Here is a 20118-nt window from a genome sequence, read left to right as displayed (position 1 = left end):
TAAAAAAACCTCAGAGTTAACTGACATAAAAAAGTAATGATGTTTGGTTGATATTAAGATCACACAGTTAGCACTGAAATTACCTCTAAAAATGCGAACGAAGGTTGACAGGTACTAAAATACTACAAAAATATACATACTAAATATGTATACTTTTTAAACTCTCCCTTACTTTTCTTGCTCTCTCAACATGCATCCCCGTCATGCAGGGCCCGTTCATAGTTTGAATGAAACTAATGCTTCCATAAAAATTGACATCTTAAAAGTTAGCATCTGCTTTTTTTTATTGAATGAAATCAGCTTTACGTTGACTTATCTTTTAAACAACCACAGGAAATATTTTTTTTATTAACTAGTTTGTTGTTTTCAATCGTAGTGATCTGAGATGGGTCCGATGTTTATTCATTAATAACTTCTGAAAAATAACGGCAATTGTGGGGTACACACAATCTTCCGACCGACGGACTGATGTAAAATACACTGCGCTCACTCTGATTCTGAAAAATGGAACTGCGTAAGTGTTTCGGTTTCTTTAAGGCGGTCCCCGAGTACTGAATTTCATAAGTCCGCGCATAGGCGAATTGAGATTTTTAATATCTCTGTGGAATTAATTCCAACCAAATCCAAACCAATCCAGGTTTATTTTCCATGTATTGTGGCGGTTTTATAACAAATTTAGCACTTAAATCGGTTGACAGACAAGATGGTCTTACAAAATTAAGTTATGAAATTTAACTCTTTTAGGCTGAAATCATGGCATAAAATTGCTTTTTAGTTTATTTCAAAGCACTTAATTCGTATTTTGTGTTAGTAGTAATATAATTTTACTTATGTATGTACCAAGTGTCTGTTTCCATAATCGAAAAAGTCACCACACGCTCCTGATCCCCGTCTTTATCCCGTTCAATTGACCATTAAGTAACCATTATAATACAATTCATATTTGTTTTCTTGCATTGTACAATAAAAAATACTATGTTCTCTTTTCAACCTGCTAACAAGCCTCTAAAATAGAGCTTAAGCGTTATTCATGTAAAACATATATTCCTTAGAAATCCTAGATAACTGTGAACAGGATTTATGTCACGTTGTTATTCTTTCAAAAAAGAAATGCTTTTCTTTGAACGTGAATGTTTTACGGAGTTATACTGTAGGTACTTTATAAGCTCGATGTTTGTAAGAGATAGCGGAATAATGCCCACAGCGCAAAACACAGTCTAATTCTAGGAAATAAGTCATATCTCTAACAATTCAGGCGAACCCCTGTTTGCAATATTCACTTTACGGAAACCCATAGTTACGATTTTTTTCTAAATTATACGATGTTTGTAAGATATTGCAAAATAATGCGCTGAATACAGACTAACCTACGCAACTACAGTCTATTCAAATCTTTAATATCCTCTGCGTTATGTGTACATAACAATAAGTTTTCATTTAAATCATTCTAATGTGCCCACTATTTTATTAGTTGGTTGGAAGAAATTGGCATATGGCAACAAGCCTGCCAGTGTAAAAATAACATTATGCACAAAAAGTTAAATGAATAAATTCAAGATAATGAATATGTTTCTTTTTTGGGTGATACCGTGTGTGTTGGATTTGTTCCGACGTTTCGGCTACCATTGCGGGAGCCATCTTAAGAGTGAACTGAGTGGTAAACTTTAAAGGTAAACTTCAGAGTTCACTCAGTTTACCCTGAAGATGGCTCCTGCAATGGTAGCTGAAACGTCGGAACAAATCTAACACACACGGTATCACTCAAAAAAGAAACATATTGATAACAGTGACCGTGAAAACCTTCGCATCTATTTAAGATAATGAAGTTTAATTTAATAGTTCCTGGCTTACATTTTTGAATTCAGCTCAAAAAAGCTGAAATTATAAATTTCTTGGACTAAAAATGTTCAATTTGTTGCCCAGTTGAAATTATAAATTAAAAAACGAGACATTCGAAAAGATTGGTCACAAATTGAGTTAGAGAGGGTGTTTGGACCAACTATATTTGTATATATTGTTCCAAATATTCTCAACCTATCCATACCCGCCCTATTTCCCATTTTTTTATAGCGCAGCTCCACGCAACAATATTTACGCGTGAAAGTACTTGTCAAAATAAATTGCCAGTACCCAACTAACATTACCCAAGTTAAGTGCTACCAACAAACATCTACAACCGAGCTGTGCCAGCGTTCACCAAAACCGCCAGCTTCAGACACCAACCGTACCGTGCTACCATCATGGCTGCCAATTTTACCGACAAGGTTTCAGCACCAACTCGCGCAACAACACACCATTAAGTTATTAAAAAACCTTCCCTTCAAATACCATCCACTCTTTACATTTTCCTTTTCCTGGATGAAATATTTCTGGACACGTTGTCTACTCCTCAACAGAAACTATGGAAGAAGGAGCTTCAGATGTACATACTTACACAATTCTTAGGCAAGCTGTGAGCTGTTTGTGCATGCCACCATCCTGTCATGTGAACTCCCAAGTATTTAAAGCTGTTAATTTTTTCAATCCCCTGACCATTATTAAGAAAAGTAAATGATCAGGATCAGGACAGGACTTGTTGCACATGATCATGGTCTTTTTAGTATTAATATAAAATCCAGATGAGCAGAATTTTCTCGTAGCCTAAAAACAATTTCCTGCATTCATTTTTTAAAGAAAAACCACATCGTCTGCGTACTCCAAGTCACACATCTTTAGTAAAAGGCCATTTAAATACTTTGGGATGGTGATATTGATTTACATAAAATAAAATTCATTAATATAACGAATATGGACAGTGCAAGGACGCAATTTTGCCTCACTCCTGAAAATGACTAGTAAATGATGTATTAGATTATACAAATAGAGTGAAATCATTTAAAATTAGTATTTAGTAAATTTTTCAATACCTTCAAATTTGAAAAAAAAAACGCACATAGCTGAATCTCCATGTACCGACAGGAGAAAATAAATTTGTTCACTTTTTTTGTACTCTAATGTTATTTACACATTCTTGATAATTTATATATGTGTACGTTGAAGCGGGGTATCGTATTACAAAACACCATAATGGACGTAAATTGAATGTTTTACTTGTTTGCTGTTATATGTCAAATTTTCCACAATACCTACTCAAAAATATAATAAGAAGCGGATAGTAAGAAATAGTAACCAAATTCCTTTTTTGCAGGGAATTCATCAAAATAGAAACGCTTCGTAATCATATAAAAAAATATTGCAATCTCCCCCTTGTCATAAATAACACAAGTCGTAAAAATATTTTATTGGCTAAATAAAGAGAAATATGAGTTATTTTTTCATCCTACCTGATCATAAATCTTAAATACCTTAGTTCGTCAACAATAAGGAAAAACACACGTATACAATATATTTTATAAAAAAATCGGGAATAACATTCGATGCTTTGGGAAATATATAGCCTATAATGCCCTTACCCTTTTTATACTGCACCCATGTTTACCAAGATAGCGCGTTGGAAAACAGTATTTTCAAAGATTTAAGCAAAGTACAATAAATTATTTAATTGAAGAAATGGATGACTATAACATAGGATAACGTAGAGTATTCTAATAATTAATTTTGGAATTTTTGTGTTTTTTAAAATCAAATAAAATTGGTCACACAAGACAATCATGCAACATACACTATATTCATAATAATAAAAATATAACTGTATTCATTAAAATGTAATTTTATAAAATACTAAGCTGATGTAAAAATGTTAAAAAATACATAAATATTTAAATTCACCATTACGTATAAGATTTTTACGTATTTTCAGCGGACATGTCATTTTATAAATATTTTGCTATGGAGAAATAAATATCCACAGTGAGGAAACTTTATTGGTACAGGGCACATAGAACTGGAAAAAAAGCATTAGGCATTTTAACTTTTTTATGAAGTATTATTATTTTATTAAATCAACATTAAAATGATCGATCGGGAATATATATTTACATAGATCTAATTAATAATATTAGCATTTCCATGTGGTGTTAAAATCGTAAATCGTGTTATATAGGATAGTAGGATTTTTTTGTAAAAAGAGGCAGGGTAGTTTTTAAAACAATTTTGAAGTGTTTTTCTTATCTTCTAAAATTCAAAGCAATACGTAGTAACAGTTTAAAAATAGCGTATCGAAACAATTGTTAGCAAAAAATAAGAGGGGATAATAGCATGCGACTTGCGAAAAATCTACGTTAACGTAAAGAAGTATATTTTTACAGAGTCTGTGATATCGTGCAAGGAAATATGTGCATTATGATAAGACAAAATAAGAAACAATGTGGTGGTGATGATGTACCTGTAGTGCTGTCACATCCTTCTGTGTGGGAAACACATCCTGGTTCCATCTCTGCGAGCACAACGCCAACAAAACAAAACATTCAACACAAACGAAACGGGAGAGATGAACACGAAAGAGACAACCCTATATATTTCATGGGTAAGTTGATTATTCAACTTGATAAATGAGATATATTGATTATTCAGATGTATCTTACGTGTATATAGAATGAAATAACTTTATTTTGAAATATTATCAGTAATTTCAGTGTACAATGTGGTATCCTAATTATTCAGCTTCATAAATGCGTGTAGATTGTGACAATCTGATTATTCAGCTTCATAAATGCGTGTAGATTGTGACAACCTGATTATTCAGCTTCACAAATGCGTGTAGATTGTGACAACTTGATTATTCAGCTTCATACATGCGTGTAGATTATGACAACCTGATTATTCAGCTTCACAAATGCGTGTAGATTGTGACAACTTGATTATTCAGCTTCATAAATATGTGTAAATAGAGATAATTCGAATATTCCCATGCATACGTACGTATAGAAGTGATAACTTGATTATTTAGCTACGTAAATAATACGCGCAAAATGTGATGATTATTCTGCTTTTTAAATATGCGTAGATTGTAAAAAAACTGATTATTTTGCTTTATACATGAGTATACAGTGTTATAATCTGGCTAAAAAAACGATTTGATTACGTGATTATTCAGATTAATGAATAAATATATTTATTTGTTTAACACTTTATATACGTATACAACATATATAAAGGCGGGCATACTGCCTTAAGCATAAAGCCTGAATATTATTTTTAAGATTCGTATTGAGTATACTTTGTGATACCCTGATTATCCAGTTTTACAAATAGGCTTAGAAGTGATGAACAGATGAGCTGAATAGCTAAATAGCTTTAAGAATAAAACATTTTAATGGAATTATTTGGTTTTTCAAAAATGCATTAAATGAAGCATGTAACGCAATAAATATTATATTAAATCCCAAAGTTTTTTATAACAGTTTACTGATTACTCAGCATAATCTTCATTGAATATGATAACTTTCGTTGATAATGAACTAATTCGATTTGCACTGGATCAGCAAATTTCATTATGCATGAATTTGAAAAATGTATGCATTGAACTTACAAGTTCATTTTTAAGAATTAAGAGTGATCTCGTAAGCGTAGGAAATGTCCCATGAAATGGATTCATACTAATTTTAAGAATATAACCCGACCTAGATTATGCAGTCAATTTAAAAAAAAGATTTCTTAACTTTAAAAATGAGAACATAAACACTAGTTAATTGATAATATTAAAGAGAAAAAAAAATTATCAACTGTTTAAAAATAAACGAGAAAGCCTGAATTTAATATATGAACAACTTTCTAGTTTTTAATATTATATGAAAAATTTGATTTTTCTGAAGGATTGTTAAAATTAAATTACGTAAGAAACATAAGAAAAGAAACGAAAATTGCGGTAATTGATTGAAAATTTACAAAAAGAACCGACGTTTTGATGTATAATTCAAACAATATAAAAAAGAAGGAAAAATGTAATAGAAGATTACTTAAAAAAAAATTGTAAGGCTGAAAAAAGCTAAATTAAGATCCATGTAATTCAATTAAAAAATATTTTTCATTATTAAAAAAAAAAAAAAAAAGCATAATTAAATAACTAATATGGGATAAAAGACTATTTAAAATAATTAGAAGGAATAAAACAATATAAGAGGTATCAATGATAGAAGGTATACAATAAGAATACGAAGAGTAATTTTTATCGTAATAAAGGTTTCTATACAAATATCATGGTTTGATAATAAATTATGTTAATACGGCATCTGTAACTGCATTTTAAATGAGAGGAAAGAAAATATGAGGAGATGGGATTATGAAGTACTGACCCAGGGTTGCTTTTCCCGAAGACCAGAGCCTTCCAGAAAAATGTAATCAGGTAGTCAGCTATGCCAGTTTCAAGAAAAAGGCATGCCACATAAAAGACATCTAAAGTATAATCCAAAACACCGAAGGAGTATAATGAAACTAAATACAAGGAAAGATACATCGAAATATACAGACTCAACTCACAGAAGTTTGAAATAATAATCACATAGATGCAGCAAATTTAAAAAATATATATAAATAAAAGAACTACAGAAACACAAAAAGATAAAGGGACTCATAAACACACAAAAGTTCAACATAAAGATGATATTGTGTAGATAAGTATAAAGAAAACAGTGTCACCACCAAATAAACGGCATTGTTTGAACTAAACATAAAAACCCTTAAAATAAATAAAATTTAATCAAAACAGACATTATTTGAAAGCATTTGTACCTGACAAAAGTGCTGTATTTTTTATTCCACTGTTTACGTACAAAACAGCAGAATATATTAAAAACTCCCTTCCAATCCAATTTGCAAACGACAAGCTTGATTAATTTTGGCATAATTAAGATGCCGTGCGCTAAGATTGATATAATTTTGCAGAGCAAACAAAAAAATTCAGCTTCACCAGATATTAATTATACATAACAATGTTTCCACATATTACAACAGCCGTATATCCAGAGGAAGTTCTTAAGATTACTGGAGCGTACTTAACTTAAGTACTGGTGAGAAAATAATTAATGCACGTGGAGTTACTTCTACTTCCTAAGCCGTTTCCTCGCGGATATTGTAATATCCTATTTTAATTCAAAGTGTAGTGTACCTTTTCATTAAATAACAAGATTACAAGGAATAATGCTGAAGTTCGCTTTGGTTAAGGGTATTAAAAATAATGGAGCGAATATACAAAAACACACATAACTGTACAAAGTAGGTAATGAAACACGTCGTAACTAAAATTTCGTAAAGGATTTTAACCAGACATGAAATTAAAACTCATATGGCGTTGGTAACATTTGGTGAATTGTAATTTTGTGCGAAAAACTAGGAATTTTGGGTGAAAATGTACAATCAAACAAGGTTTCCTACGTCAAATGTATGGAATTACGTGAATTATCCTGTCCAAAATAAGACTGAAATAAGTTGTGTTTTTGGTGATGCAAAAAGCAATAGTGGTTTGATTTTAATGGTAGCACAAAAATAATGAAAAATATACAATATTTTGCATAAAATATATAAGTTAGTATTAAAAATCGTATAAAACACAAAAAAGTAACAAATAATTTTAACTTAAAAGAAAGATGTAGTTACTTAAAGATCTAAAAATATTTTATCTTTTTTTGGAACTAATCGATTTAAAAAATAAGTATGCATAAGTAAACGTACTCGGTGTTAAATATTTAGTGTATTGAGAAATAAATATAAGTATTGTTGAAACATTATTAATTTTGTATCTTCAAAGCAATCTTGAAAGCTTGTTGAATCGTTTTAAATGTACGTATGATTTATTAATAAATAAAAAAGTCAATTTGACACTCTGTACAAGGAGTATAATTCTATTTATTGCAAAATATGTACATTTTAAAACACCAAATGATGATAGAGATCATAAAGCAAGAGAATGCTGTTCAGAAGAATGTGATAGTATGTATGGTAGTGTGCTTTAATCACAATTTCCATTATTTTGGAAGATATTTTAAATTCAAGAGCTTTAAACTACGAATTACTTTTAAACATTGTATTTAAACATGGTGAATTGAACGTGCATACATATAAACCAGTTAGTGGTACAATTGTACCAGCAGCGAACTCCAGCTTTACGATCTTTACAAATGTTACAAACAAAATGTGATGATTTGTCACGTTGAATGTTTTGTTAAGCTCAGAGCTAGGGATCGGCTAAGTGTTATTTAAGAACATTACCTTGTTCCTGTTTTCCTTTGTCCAGAGCTGAGCATGCAACTCTCCACTCCTGAAGTTCTGGTGATGGAATTAGTCCCGCTGATCCTGCAGCATTATCTTTGCGAGCCTGCCACCAATGGTGATCGTCCTTACTTATAATCTGGAGGAAATTAAAATGAGAAAGGTTTAAAATGCTTAAGAATACACGCAAATTAATACTTCCACGAAAAAATAACAAATGATCATACCTATTCTAAAACACAGAGATAAATAAATTTACAGGACCTGTCGTTAGCTGGTTTGCGTGATCAGATATTATTATTTGAACACAGGTAAAATTGTTAACATTATTCATTTATTGATTAACATACATTCGTTTATTGCATATTATTTGAAACATAAGTCCCAACTCCATAAGACTAAAAGTCTTGTGCTGAGATGGAACGAGCAATGAATGTTGAAGATCCATATTTATTTTATTCTTCCATATGTTGATTGATGATTTTTAAATGTTTTGGTAAAATTAAATCCACATAAACCAGTCAATGACAGGTTATATGCACCCGTGAAAGCCTAGACATCCATATTTTTGCATATTTTTGGCAGCATAACAGACCAGGAGGCCCAATTACAGTGGTGGATTGTCAGCACTTAACACCCAGGCTTGAAACAATCACAATTTATTTTTAGTGTTCTCACCGGGAATCGAACCTGGAACCATCCATGCGTGAGTCAAATGTCTCAATCACTACACCACAGAGGCCACCTTTATTTAAACTATATGTATATAAAAGAATACAGGTTTTCTATTCTTGAAATTTTCTTTTTCTCTGTTGCAATATATGTAAGTCACATAATATATGTAACTCTCTAGAAGGTAAAATATGTAATAATACGTACATACATATTTTAGAAAATGTTACAAACAAGTGATCTTACATTAAAACCTCCGTCAGAGACGTGGAAAATATCAATGTCAAAAGTAATATTGTTTAACACAGAGGTAGCCCTTCTGGGGTGTAATTGGGAACATAAAAAGAATGTTCTTTGACTGTTAAAAAAAAATGTTTTTAAACTGTAGTAACCAGGTATACCTTGGAAAAACTCAGTAGGATATAGTCACGGATAATATCTAAGCGTTATAGGCACGGAAAATTTTAGTAAAGAAAAATTCTTACCTGCAAAATGTCGCCAGTTTTGAAGGCTATACCAGCCTGAGCGCACGGAATCAGCTCGTCGTCGAGTGGATCGTAGTCGAACTGAGCGCGTACAAAAATCTGCAATTTATTAAGTTACATTTTCCGTGTGAAAAATAATTCATTGAAGAACGATAATTAAAAAGATTACGTGAAAAAACATACTTATTCGGAACATTGAATTTTATCACACAGAAACAAAAAGTGAAAATGCGATGGGCGTGAGTGAAAAAATTTGCTTAAAATATATATTATAAAATATATATATATATTTTATTGAAAATTTATAGATTTTACTAAAAATTTACTTTTTTTTGTAAATAAAGCTTTTAAAACCAACACGAAGTGAGTATAATTTCAGTATTATTAAAGAAACATAAGCATTTACTTTGTATTTTAAACATTTAAATATCTATTAGCAAATATTTACATGTAATCATACACAGATTTTTCTTTGTCTATCAGTTTCGAGACGTACCTGCCTTTTCGTTAGAACACTAGTAATACTAACTTGCAAATCCCTCTATAAACCTTCACAATAGAAATCTCACAAAAATTCTTGTTTAAAACCAACTTGCTGATAGGGCACAAGCTACAAGAAGCTGACACTAACTTGCATACACGAAATAATTTTATTTTAATAAGAGTACTTTGATGTTAGTTTTGAACAGCTTGTGTCCTATCAGCAAGTTGGTTTTATATTGTTGTACAACAACTATGGTGAAGGTGTTTAGTGGTATTTGAATTTTATTGTAAATAGAGTCCTGACAAAGAGACGGATGCGTCTCAAAACCGGCAGACAGAGAAAACTCAGTAAGATATTATAGACAAATATTTTTAAATTTTTTTAAAATAAATATCTCATGTTTTTATGATGACAAATATATATATATATTTTAAATTAACAACTGAGCTTAAAAAGTATCACGACTTTTTTCAAAGTGTGTGTAATATATACATAGTTACTATTTTAAACATTGTTTATACAGGAAAGATAAGAAAATAAAGAAAAATTACTTTTTTCACTACAAAAACATAGAAATAAAATAGTTTTTTATTTATTATATATAGAATAAACGTCATCAAAAGGCAAATCCTATAAAATTATTTTTAAGTGAATTAATTTAAACATATTTTTCATCAAAAATGTAAGTATATAAAATACACACCCAATGCAAATATGAAAAATAAAACAATAAATATTGTGTCTTTGTGGATGCAAGGACTGTATCTCAATTAAAATGATAATATTAATTATTTAATGTTAAATGAAGCTTTAAAAATAAACTAAACATAAGACGAGTAAACAAAATTACTAGCGTGCGAATCAATAGTGCAGACATTTAAGATGAATATTAATAAATAAAAAGATTTAATCATCACTGCAAAATAATATAAGATAAACACATAAAATATGAAGGTAAATACAGCATATGGTATAAAAATGGCAAATCATATAAAAGTTGATTTTTTTCTGTTGGTTTTATGTTTTATAAGATACAATAAAAATGTAAAAATGTTAAAGTCGAATGAATAGAAAAGAGCTTAAATTATTATCAAAAACTACGGCTATACAAATTGATAAGACGGGCTTATTTTCTCTCGAACAAAACACAACACGAATAAAACAAGTGAAGTGGACACAAGCAAATTAGGTGACAAGATTGTGAAGAAGTTTATTATTTATCGGATAAGTGATTTACTGGTAGGATTGCATTTAGAAAAATAAAAAAATACGTACAATATTTTCAAAGAACTGGATTGCGATGCTTTCAAATGCGTTTATATTTTAATGAGGCTTAATTGTTTTTAAATCAATATTTTAATACAACTTATGTTTTTTGTTCCCACTCGCAGACAACGCCAACTCTACTTATTTTATTAAAATAACGTAAACACGATTTTAATTAACTATATTCAAAATTGGCGTGTAATTGCGCTAATAAATTATATTAGAGCTTAATTTAAAATTTGTAAAGGTTTTTGGTTTAAAACGTACTTTCTAGATACAACAGACGACGATAAACATTTTTTTTGTAATTTTTTTGTCGCAGGATACACATAATGTTCTCGCCATTCAGATAAAAGTCACAAAACTAAAAAATGACAGTTTTCAGTTAAATATGCCATTAGAAGCGTAAAATTATGTTCTTTTAAGAGACAAACGTCAGTAATGTAACTGAGTTAGAAAAAAGTTACGTAAATCCGAATTATTTGTTTTTTTACTATGAGATTTAATGTTATTATAAAATAAAACATTAAAAAAAACATGTTAAAAAATATTTTTTGAAATTAAAATTATTTCTTAACCACAAAATAAAAATTATTTCTAATATTTCTTTCCTTTAGTAGCTTGCATTTTTTAGATTATAAACAAGCAAAAGTTAACAAACAAATTTTAGCCATCTTGCCGCATTAAAAATCTTCTAGATATATGAATCGGGTTGTGGTCCCGTGGCTAGTGCCTCGGACTCGCGGATCAAAGGTCCGTGGTTCGAATCCCACTCTACCCCAACTTGGCTCCCATTTTCTAATAGTGAGTTATTTACAACTCGTTGAAAATGGCCCTCAAAATTAAATATTTGCGTAAATTATAAGAACGCAAATATTTATTTTTATAAAGAAAAAATGTATCTGATAGAAAAAATTACCTATGGAATTTATAAAAAAGACAGGACGGACTTGTATTGCATAGAAAAAACTTGCAATACACAATAATCTGATTAAAAATTCAAATCGAATTTTTTTTAAATTGTGTTTAGAGGGTTAGTGATTTTTGCCTGAACGGCGACGATATAGAAATGATATATTTGAAAATACAATTTGTTGGTTGTTTAAAATAAAGGTTATAGAAACAGTACTGTAGTAGTTTGTAATTGTTTTTGATATGTGAGTTCGAAATAAACTCCTTCACAATCTGTGTTTAATCACAACATGTACAATGTCTTACATCAAAATGCAAATGATGATGTGATTTTAATTTTGATTAATTTACTTACTAGAACGGGAGAAGGCCTAATCCGGAAGAGCTATCCACAAAAACACAACATATAATATCAGAAAAGCGAAAAATCAACGAATTGTAACAAAAACAACATAATCCCCATATCTCCTTAGCTCAAACCCGCTCCAGCGTGTTTGTCGACATAGTAAAAAATAATACCACTAGCTTAAACCAAGAAAAACAAGAAAAAATCACTAAAATAACTACCAAGGATTCCAGAAAATGGCTTGAAATCATATGGCATTTTCTATAATAACATTACTAAACGGACCATGTTATGCAGAAACCACCTAACCCACAATTTTCGGAATTTGACTTTTTGATAAATGCCACATCATTAATGGTGAATTTTTAATTTCCTTAAGGCATCTAACCAAAAAGATCGATACAATCTTTTTTAGAGATTTTTTTTCTAACATAATGTTAAAAATATCCATGTGGGTTGACAGCTTTCAGCATTTTTCACCTTAAATTTATTTTCATACTTAAAAATATTGCAGAAACTGTCCGACCCCAATAAAAAAGATTTTGGTGATAATAATAAAAATAAAAATATATTATAAAATTTATAATTGAAGCACTAACTTTGTGGTAATTCATTATAATAAAATAAATATATCGTGTTTTAACATAAACAGAAATTTAAAGAAATCACCCAAATATCATGGATTTAAATGTCTGTTACCCTTTTTCCTTTAGCACTAGTGTTTCTTGCAAAGTTACTTTTTACACATATTTATTAATAAAGTTTATCAACAATATTTTAGGGTTGTCAAAATTTTTGTAGACAGGAAATAATAAAGATTACCGCATTCTCATTATTCTATAATTATTTTTTTTTCTAAAACCACGCAACCAATGAAATCCTAAAATTGAATTGCATGATTCCTATTTTTTAATAGTGAGTTGTTCACATCTCGTTGAAAATGGCCCTCAAAATTTAATATTTGAGTAAATCATGAAAACGCAAATGATTCTTTAAAAAATATATATACAGTAACCTCATTGACAAAGTAATCAAAATGTCAAGTGTGACACGCGGTAAACAATGCTTCTTTGTTGTAATTTTAAAAATAACCTAACTTCTACCACTTAACATGATAATGTTATATTTTTTTTAATTTCTTAAACATTCAAATGCAATTATCTCTTCTGCATAAGCTAATAATAAAGAAGCACATAAAAATGCACTCAACGAAATATTTTCATTGGTTTAATTTTTTTTTTTTTTAATTAATAAGTTTTTGGACAATGTTTTTAATCTACATAGATTAGCTAATTAAAAAGTAATCAGAATCACTCTTCTCATTGTTTTTATTTTCATGTTTAAAACATTTTCATTTTTATGTTCCTACATTTTTATGTTATTATTTGAACGTCCTCAGTAAACTGTTTTGCTGTTTTTTTTTCTGAAAAATAAATATTTGCGTTCTTACGAAAAACCAAAAAAAAAATTGGGTCTTTTTTAACGAGTTGTAAATAATTTACTATTTATTTATGCTTTATTAAGTTAGTTCATAACATCTTAAGAACTAATATAAACTTTTAATAACATTACTATTTTTTTATCAAAATTTCACAATAACATATTTTTTCAAATTAATTTGAAGTATTTCGATCTTATCTATCTCCTTTATTCCTTCAGTTGACTCATTGTACAGCTTCAATTCCCTGTACAATGAGTTTTGAGATTCTGTTTTTCTCTTCATTGGTAATCTTATCTTATTGTTATCTCTTGTTTCATATGTATGGCAAAAAGAAAATGACTATGAGAATAGAAAAAAGTTGTGATAGAGCGGGGTTTGAACCTCGGACCTCTGTTAATCCGTGAGTCCACGAACTCCACAGGACCATAACCAGGAAAAAACATTACAATTTACAGTATAATTTAAAAACAAATAAAAAAATAAAAAAAGTAATTTTTTATAATAATTGGCTTTCAGTACCATCACAACTGCACAAAAAGTAAAAAATTTACACAGTCAATTTTCCTTTTTTTTTAGACGTTTTAACCTCTTTATTTTAAAGACAGTGCCTGGTCATTTTCAACATCAGAAAAACGATACTTTTTTCAAATATTTAGGTACTGATATTGAAATAAAAACGAGTTTAAGCAAGCATTGAGAAAACATGTTTAAATTGTAATAATTAAAATACATTTTTATTTATAAATTTTTACCAGTGACTGGGTTTTATCGTCAGACTGGTGGGAGACTAAACATATTTCTATGTTATAATATACAAGTGCAACAGGGGTTGTAAATCATGATTTTATACAATTATGGAAATAAAAAAGAATAAATTAAAATAATTTATGTATAAGGTAATAACAATTGTATGAATTTAAGTTTTCTTTGAATGTATATTAAGTTTGAAACCCAGTCACCGGTAAACATTTATTAATAAAAGTGGAATAAAACTATATAAGTTTTTTTGTTATTATAATTAAAATGCAGTTCAACCAAGAAATGTCAGTAGAAAAACTCAATTTATTTAGACATGTTTAATTGTCTTAAGGCGGCTCTACACGCTGGCCAATACTTTGTCCAATACGCTAGCGCGCGTATTGGCAATGAAATCGCTAAACAGCCCACACGTTGGCGAGTCGTTCAGTACCCGTCGGTGCGGGCTAATATGCAGACGTCAAAAATGAACAAAAATCGTGCACCCTTTCCGGTAGTTCATGGCGTACTAAAAGCTCGGCCAACGTGTGGATGCGATGACCAGTGCCTGGTGTGTGTTAAAAAACCGACAACCAACGGAACGTGCGCCAGCGTATGTGCCAGCGCGTGTGCCAGCACTGCCAGCCGCTAATTATTAGTGTTGGCGAATATACTTTATTATTTCGTACGGCACTACACCCGGTGTTGTTCTGTTCAAAATAATAGGGATCCTAGAGTAAAATGTAACTTTTGTTTTATTCATATGTTTTATTGTGACTAAGCCGGGATAAAATAATACAATTAAAAAATTATAAACATAATATTTTAGCACTAACATCGTGTTTTTCGGTACTTAGCAATGTAACAAGTTATGCAAATATTTTGGGTAAAATCTAAAAATCATGTGGCGACCGGTTTCAGAACACGATAATTTCATTGTACAGTTCCAAAACATTATTAAATTACAATAAATGGTTTTTAATTGTGTATTTTTTTTTGAGGTGTGTATTATAACATCAATGTAAATATGTAGTTTATGATTTAAATGAATGCATCAGGTATTATTTGCGTCAAGTTATTTGATGAATTTGATATCATAGATATAAGGCAATTATATATTTTTAGAATAATAATATTTGTGAAAGTAAATTATTCTATCAAATCCCAAAAAGAACACTCCCACACTACCAGAAGTCAAACCAGAGGATAGGTCATGGGGTTTATCACAATCTCTGAATTTGGGCAAAGAAATTTCAGGTTTCTTATCCCCAAAATATTTAACATATTACCCAAAGATTGCAAAACCATGACCCAGATTCAATTTAATAAATTTGTATAAATTTGGTTACTGGGTTTACGACGAGAATCTTCGGAAAATTTACTCAAAATACATTTCTAAATAATAAATTTATATTGTATAACTGCATAGTAAATTAACAAGTAGAAAGTAATGTTATTGATTATTTTTTGCGTAAAAATGTCTGCCTTAAAACAGGTTGTACCTAGTTAGGTAGACTAGACATGATCCAGAGAAATCTATTACCTAAGTGTGTATGAAGTAGATAAAGTAATTGTTATTTTTGTTAATAAACTATGATTATTATTATCGACATAAGTTGTGTCAGTTTTTTTATAAAATTTAAAAATGAGCACCAAATCGAAAAGAAAGGTAAAAGTTATACGTCTTTCGAAATGAAATTTTCTTTTCTACAAGACATTGTGCTTGCTTTTACCTTGTACTTATTATTTTATTTGATTACAAGCCTTCAAAATGGAATGTCAAGTAGACGAAAGTGAGCATTAGAGAATAAAACTACCGAAGCTGCTCGCAATGTTCTTGCAGTGTACTGTACAGTAAAGATGCCATGAATTATTGTCTAATTTTATGTAAAATAATAAAGAAGAATACATTATTGACTAATTTGTTGTCCTCTTGTTTTCTTCATCTTAAAAAAAACAAACACTTAAAATATCACATAGTGGTTGCGACTTAAAAATAACTTTCTAACAATACAGGATTTAAAAAAAATAAAATGTCATAGTGGGATTGTAAAAAAAAGACTAAAGAATTGTTTTCTTTTTTTAATCTTACCAAAATTCTACGAAACAAAAACAGTATCTTGAGAAAAAATTGCGATATCCGACAAAATCACTTTATATAATTTGCCAAACTCGCAGCAAAAGAAGCAATGAAAGCGGTAGACTAAAATTAAATTTAAATCGCGGTTTATAAAATTGAAATAATATATATAACCTTTCTCGATTTTGAACAAAGAAAAGTTCTTTTAAAATGGTTGAAACCGATTAGAAGACTCTTAATCTTTAAAATGGTTTTCGAGATGTGGAAGGAGTACTTTACAGTAAAAAAAAACAATCAAATAATGATTATAAAAATACATAAAGTATTAACTCTATTTTTATTTCATTTTCGAATATCAGAAAAAATATATGTTCGAAGAAAACAATGGATAAAATACTATTATGGGATGTTAAAAAAACCTTTCAAATAATGATTGAATGAAAAACTTCAGCCCCACGGGAAATTGGATACAACAAATGTTTTCTTGCGCGCAGTAAAAATTGAAGCATTAAATTGTACGGCAAAGTTTCTTGTAAATGGACGAAAAAAATAACAAAAAATGTATTAATTAAAAACTACATCACTAGTTTATTTATGGATAATTTATAAAGCGCCATTTTTGTGAATATCACCTTAAAGGCGCTGTACAATAAATAAATATCCCAGCACGTCTTGCAGCTGCAGATCGCATGGATGGTTGGGATTCTAGTTTCTCGTCTCCAATTATGATATATAGGAGCCAGATTACAACACGTCTTGCAGCTACAGAGCGCATGGACAATAAGAAATCTAGCCCCTATGTACATTTTTTTTATTTGACAACGAAGTTTAGAGTTCTAGTGATATTTTACAATATAAAATAAAAAAACAAATTTATAAAAATAGAAGTTAGATTACAACAAGTCTTGCAGCTACTGAGCGTATGGACAGTTGGAATTCTAAACCCCGTTTACTAAGTGAAGATATTTGGCAGAAGATAACATTTACCTATTGAAGCTAGATTACTAATCGTCTTGCAGCTACAAAGTGCATAGACGAGTGAAGTTCTAGCAACTTATAATTGTCAATAAATTTACAAAATAAACAAATTTACAATAAAATAAGTGTTCATGCTAAAAATGATAATGATATACAGAGTGTTCTTTAAACCCTGTCACATCCGAAACCAGGATGATTAGTATGAGCAAGAAGACATATTGGCAAATGAAAATAAATTTTTAGAACGACTAAAATCTTAAAAAATGAAATATTAAAAAAAAACAAATGGTTTTTTAAAATATTTTATTTTTTAAATTTTCTTCGTTCTAAATATTTTTTTAAATATGCTAATATGTCTACTTGCCCATACTGATCATCGTGGTTTCAGATGTGACAGAGTTTAAAGAACACCCTGTATAGAAACTATAGCTAGTTCATATGAATCAACCAATGAGAAGAGAGTTATGGAAGATTTCCGGTTTGCCTTCCGTCAACGGACCAATGGGCTGAACTGATCAAGAATAAGCGAAAGGGAACCTCTGCCGTCGCACACGGAGTTAATTCAGAAATACGAAAATTCAAAAAATCATTGCGCTGATAAAACGATCTATAAAAAAAATTGTATTAGTTCAATAGTCTTATAAAATAAAAAAATATATAAAAAACACTGAACTTCCTAACTCTTTTAATACATATTCATTGCATTCTGTATAGGTTTCCTAGGTATCGTAATAGAGTTAAGGACAACGATTATAATTTTCTTAAACAAGACCGGAGCAATAAACAGAAAATAAATCAGGGTAAAATAGCAATGTGATGAAAAGATACTTACTTCACAGGGGGGTGGGGCAGATCTGTAGGAAGGGACGATCTTGAAGGTCACAGAACCCCGTGCCTCTCTCTAAAATAAATTTAAACTAATTAATTGAAATGCGCAATTCCTCCTGCCATACGGATTTATTGTCATTAGAGATTTATTTCAAAATGTCTTAATTAAACAGTTAAGTCTTAAAGGGTATAAATTCAATATTGTTGTGTCGAGCTTAATCTTACAAGGAGCAAAAAATATTTATACATGTAAAGATTTATTTTCTTACAATTTTTTTGTAGTTGATTAAATTGAATAAAAAATAAATAAAATACATTATTCGATAATCATAATCACCAAACCCGTAAAGTACATGCAATGTATCTCCTTCAATGCCTTCGTTAACACATAATTTACACAGCGGTCACTGTGTAAGCGTACCAGCATTCTTATCTGGCGGGCAGTACAAGTGCATGGATATATTACGAAGCGTTTGGGGCGCGGAAAGGGCGCAGTAGTGGTGCTTTGCCGCGCTCGCGCTTTCACTATGGATACTACACTTAATTGTCGTATATTTGAGTTCACTGCGCTCACAACGCGCCGCAAACGCTCAGGTGCTAATCCAGAGACAGTGAAATTTAGCAGTGTAAAACCAACTTATAGACAAATATTTCATGTTGCCCCTCTCAGGAATCGAACCTTAGACCTAACGCATGGTAAGTGAACACCCCTCGCAACTTTTTTGGTTCGAAACATATCGTCGCATTGGGGAAACAAGGTTCTATGTATATCCATGATTTATTTGAGACATGGAAGTTTGAAATGAAGACATTATTTTTTCTAGCATTTTTTAAAATTGTCTTAATAAACTAATTAATAGTTAAGGATTGATTTTGTTTTTCTTTGAAATTTCGAGGAAAATAGATATTTATATATAAATACTAAAAAAGTTAGAAGTAAAAAAAACATATTTTGTTTGATAGAATCTTGTTTATCCAACGCGACGATATGCAGACAATATGTAACGTTATATATGTATATATATATGCCTACGTAAATGAAATAATTTTGTTTTTTTATTAGTTTATTAGTTTAATTTTAAGTGTTACTACGTATTTTTTCAATTTTTAATTGTTTCTTTATTTACTACCTACTTTTTATTTGCTATGCATTTTTGTTTCTATTTTAAATTATTTTGTAAAGTTGCCAAACACAAGAACATGACTTTTTTTTGACAAGTTAAACCTGAATTGTTCTTATTATCATTTCTGTATGTATATTTTCATGTTTAGTAAAGGTTAACTAATAAAAATAAAAATAATTGAACATCCATATTTTTTTCTGCCATGACTAAATCTGAAAAATCATTTCTTACATCTTCTTTTAACTCTTATTTCTTCCTCTCCTTTTATCCCCTTTTTTTATTGATGACTTGTATCGATATAAATTTATTTATCAAAGCTTTATCTGTTTTTTCAAATGATATTAAAACTAAAAAATAAATACACATTTTATTTTATTGACTGGTAGCATGAAATTGACATCATACTTAAAGCCTGCCGATGTGCAAATACAATTGAAAAAAAGTAAAATAAATACAATTTATAAGAGCCAGAAATTAAATGTTAATAATACTTTTGTACAAAAATATAAGCCCTACCATTTATATTTTGAAATATTTAGCTTGGGATTAGTAAATAGTAAATACTTAATTGATTGATTGAAGTCGATGTAGAATGATAGTAATGTCCGGAAAAGGAAAAAGC

General features: G+C 29.8%; 1 protein-coding gene across 1 annotated transcript in view; it reads right to left on the bottom strand.

The window, feature by feature from the left end:
• The window catches only part of CASK (peripheral plasma membrane protein CASK), a gene marked incomplete at its 5' end in the record, with an annotated part of 76862 nt that extends 58417 nt beyond the window's left edge, over positions 1 to 18445 (bottom strand). The window contains 5 exons of the mRNA XM_088239915.1: positions 4325 to 4375; positions 8146 to 8284; positions 9303 to 9401; positions 12320 to 12349; positions 18377 to 18445. Coding sequence (XP_088096041.1) covers positions 4325 to 4375; positions 8146 to 8284; positions 9303 to 9401; positions 12320 to 12349; positions 18377 to 18445 — 388 coding nt within the window. The remainder of the gene's footprint in view (positions 1 to 4324; positions 4376 to 8145; positions 8285 to 9302; positions 9402 to 12319; positions 12350 to 18376) is intronic.
• Positions 18446 to 20118: the final 1673 nt, after the last annotated feature.

Source organism: Micrasema longulum, unplaced genomic scaffold (genome assembly GCF_059751315.1).
Source record: "Micrasema longulum isolate JH-2025_06_02 unplaced genomic scaffold, ASM5975131v1 h1tg002305l, whole genome shotgun sequence".
Taxonomy (NCBI): domain Eukaryota; kingdom Metazoa; phylum Arthropoda; class Insecta; order Trichoptera; family Brachycentridae; genus Micrasema; species Micrasema longulum.
This window is presented reverse-complemented; position numbering and strand designations above follow the sequence as displayed.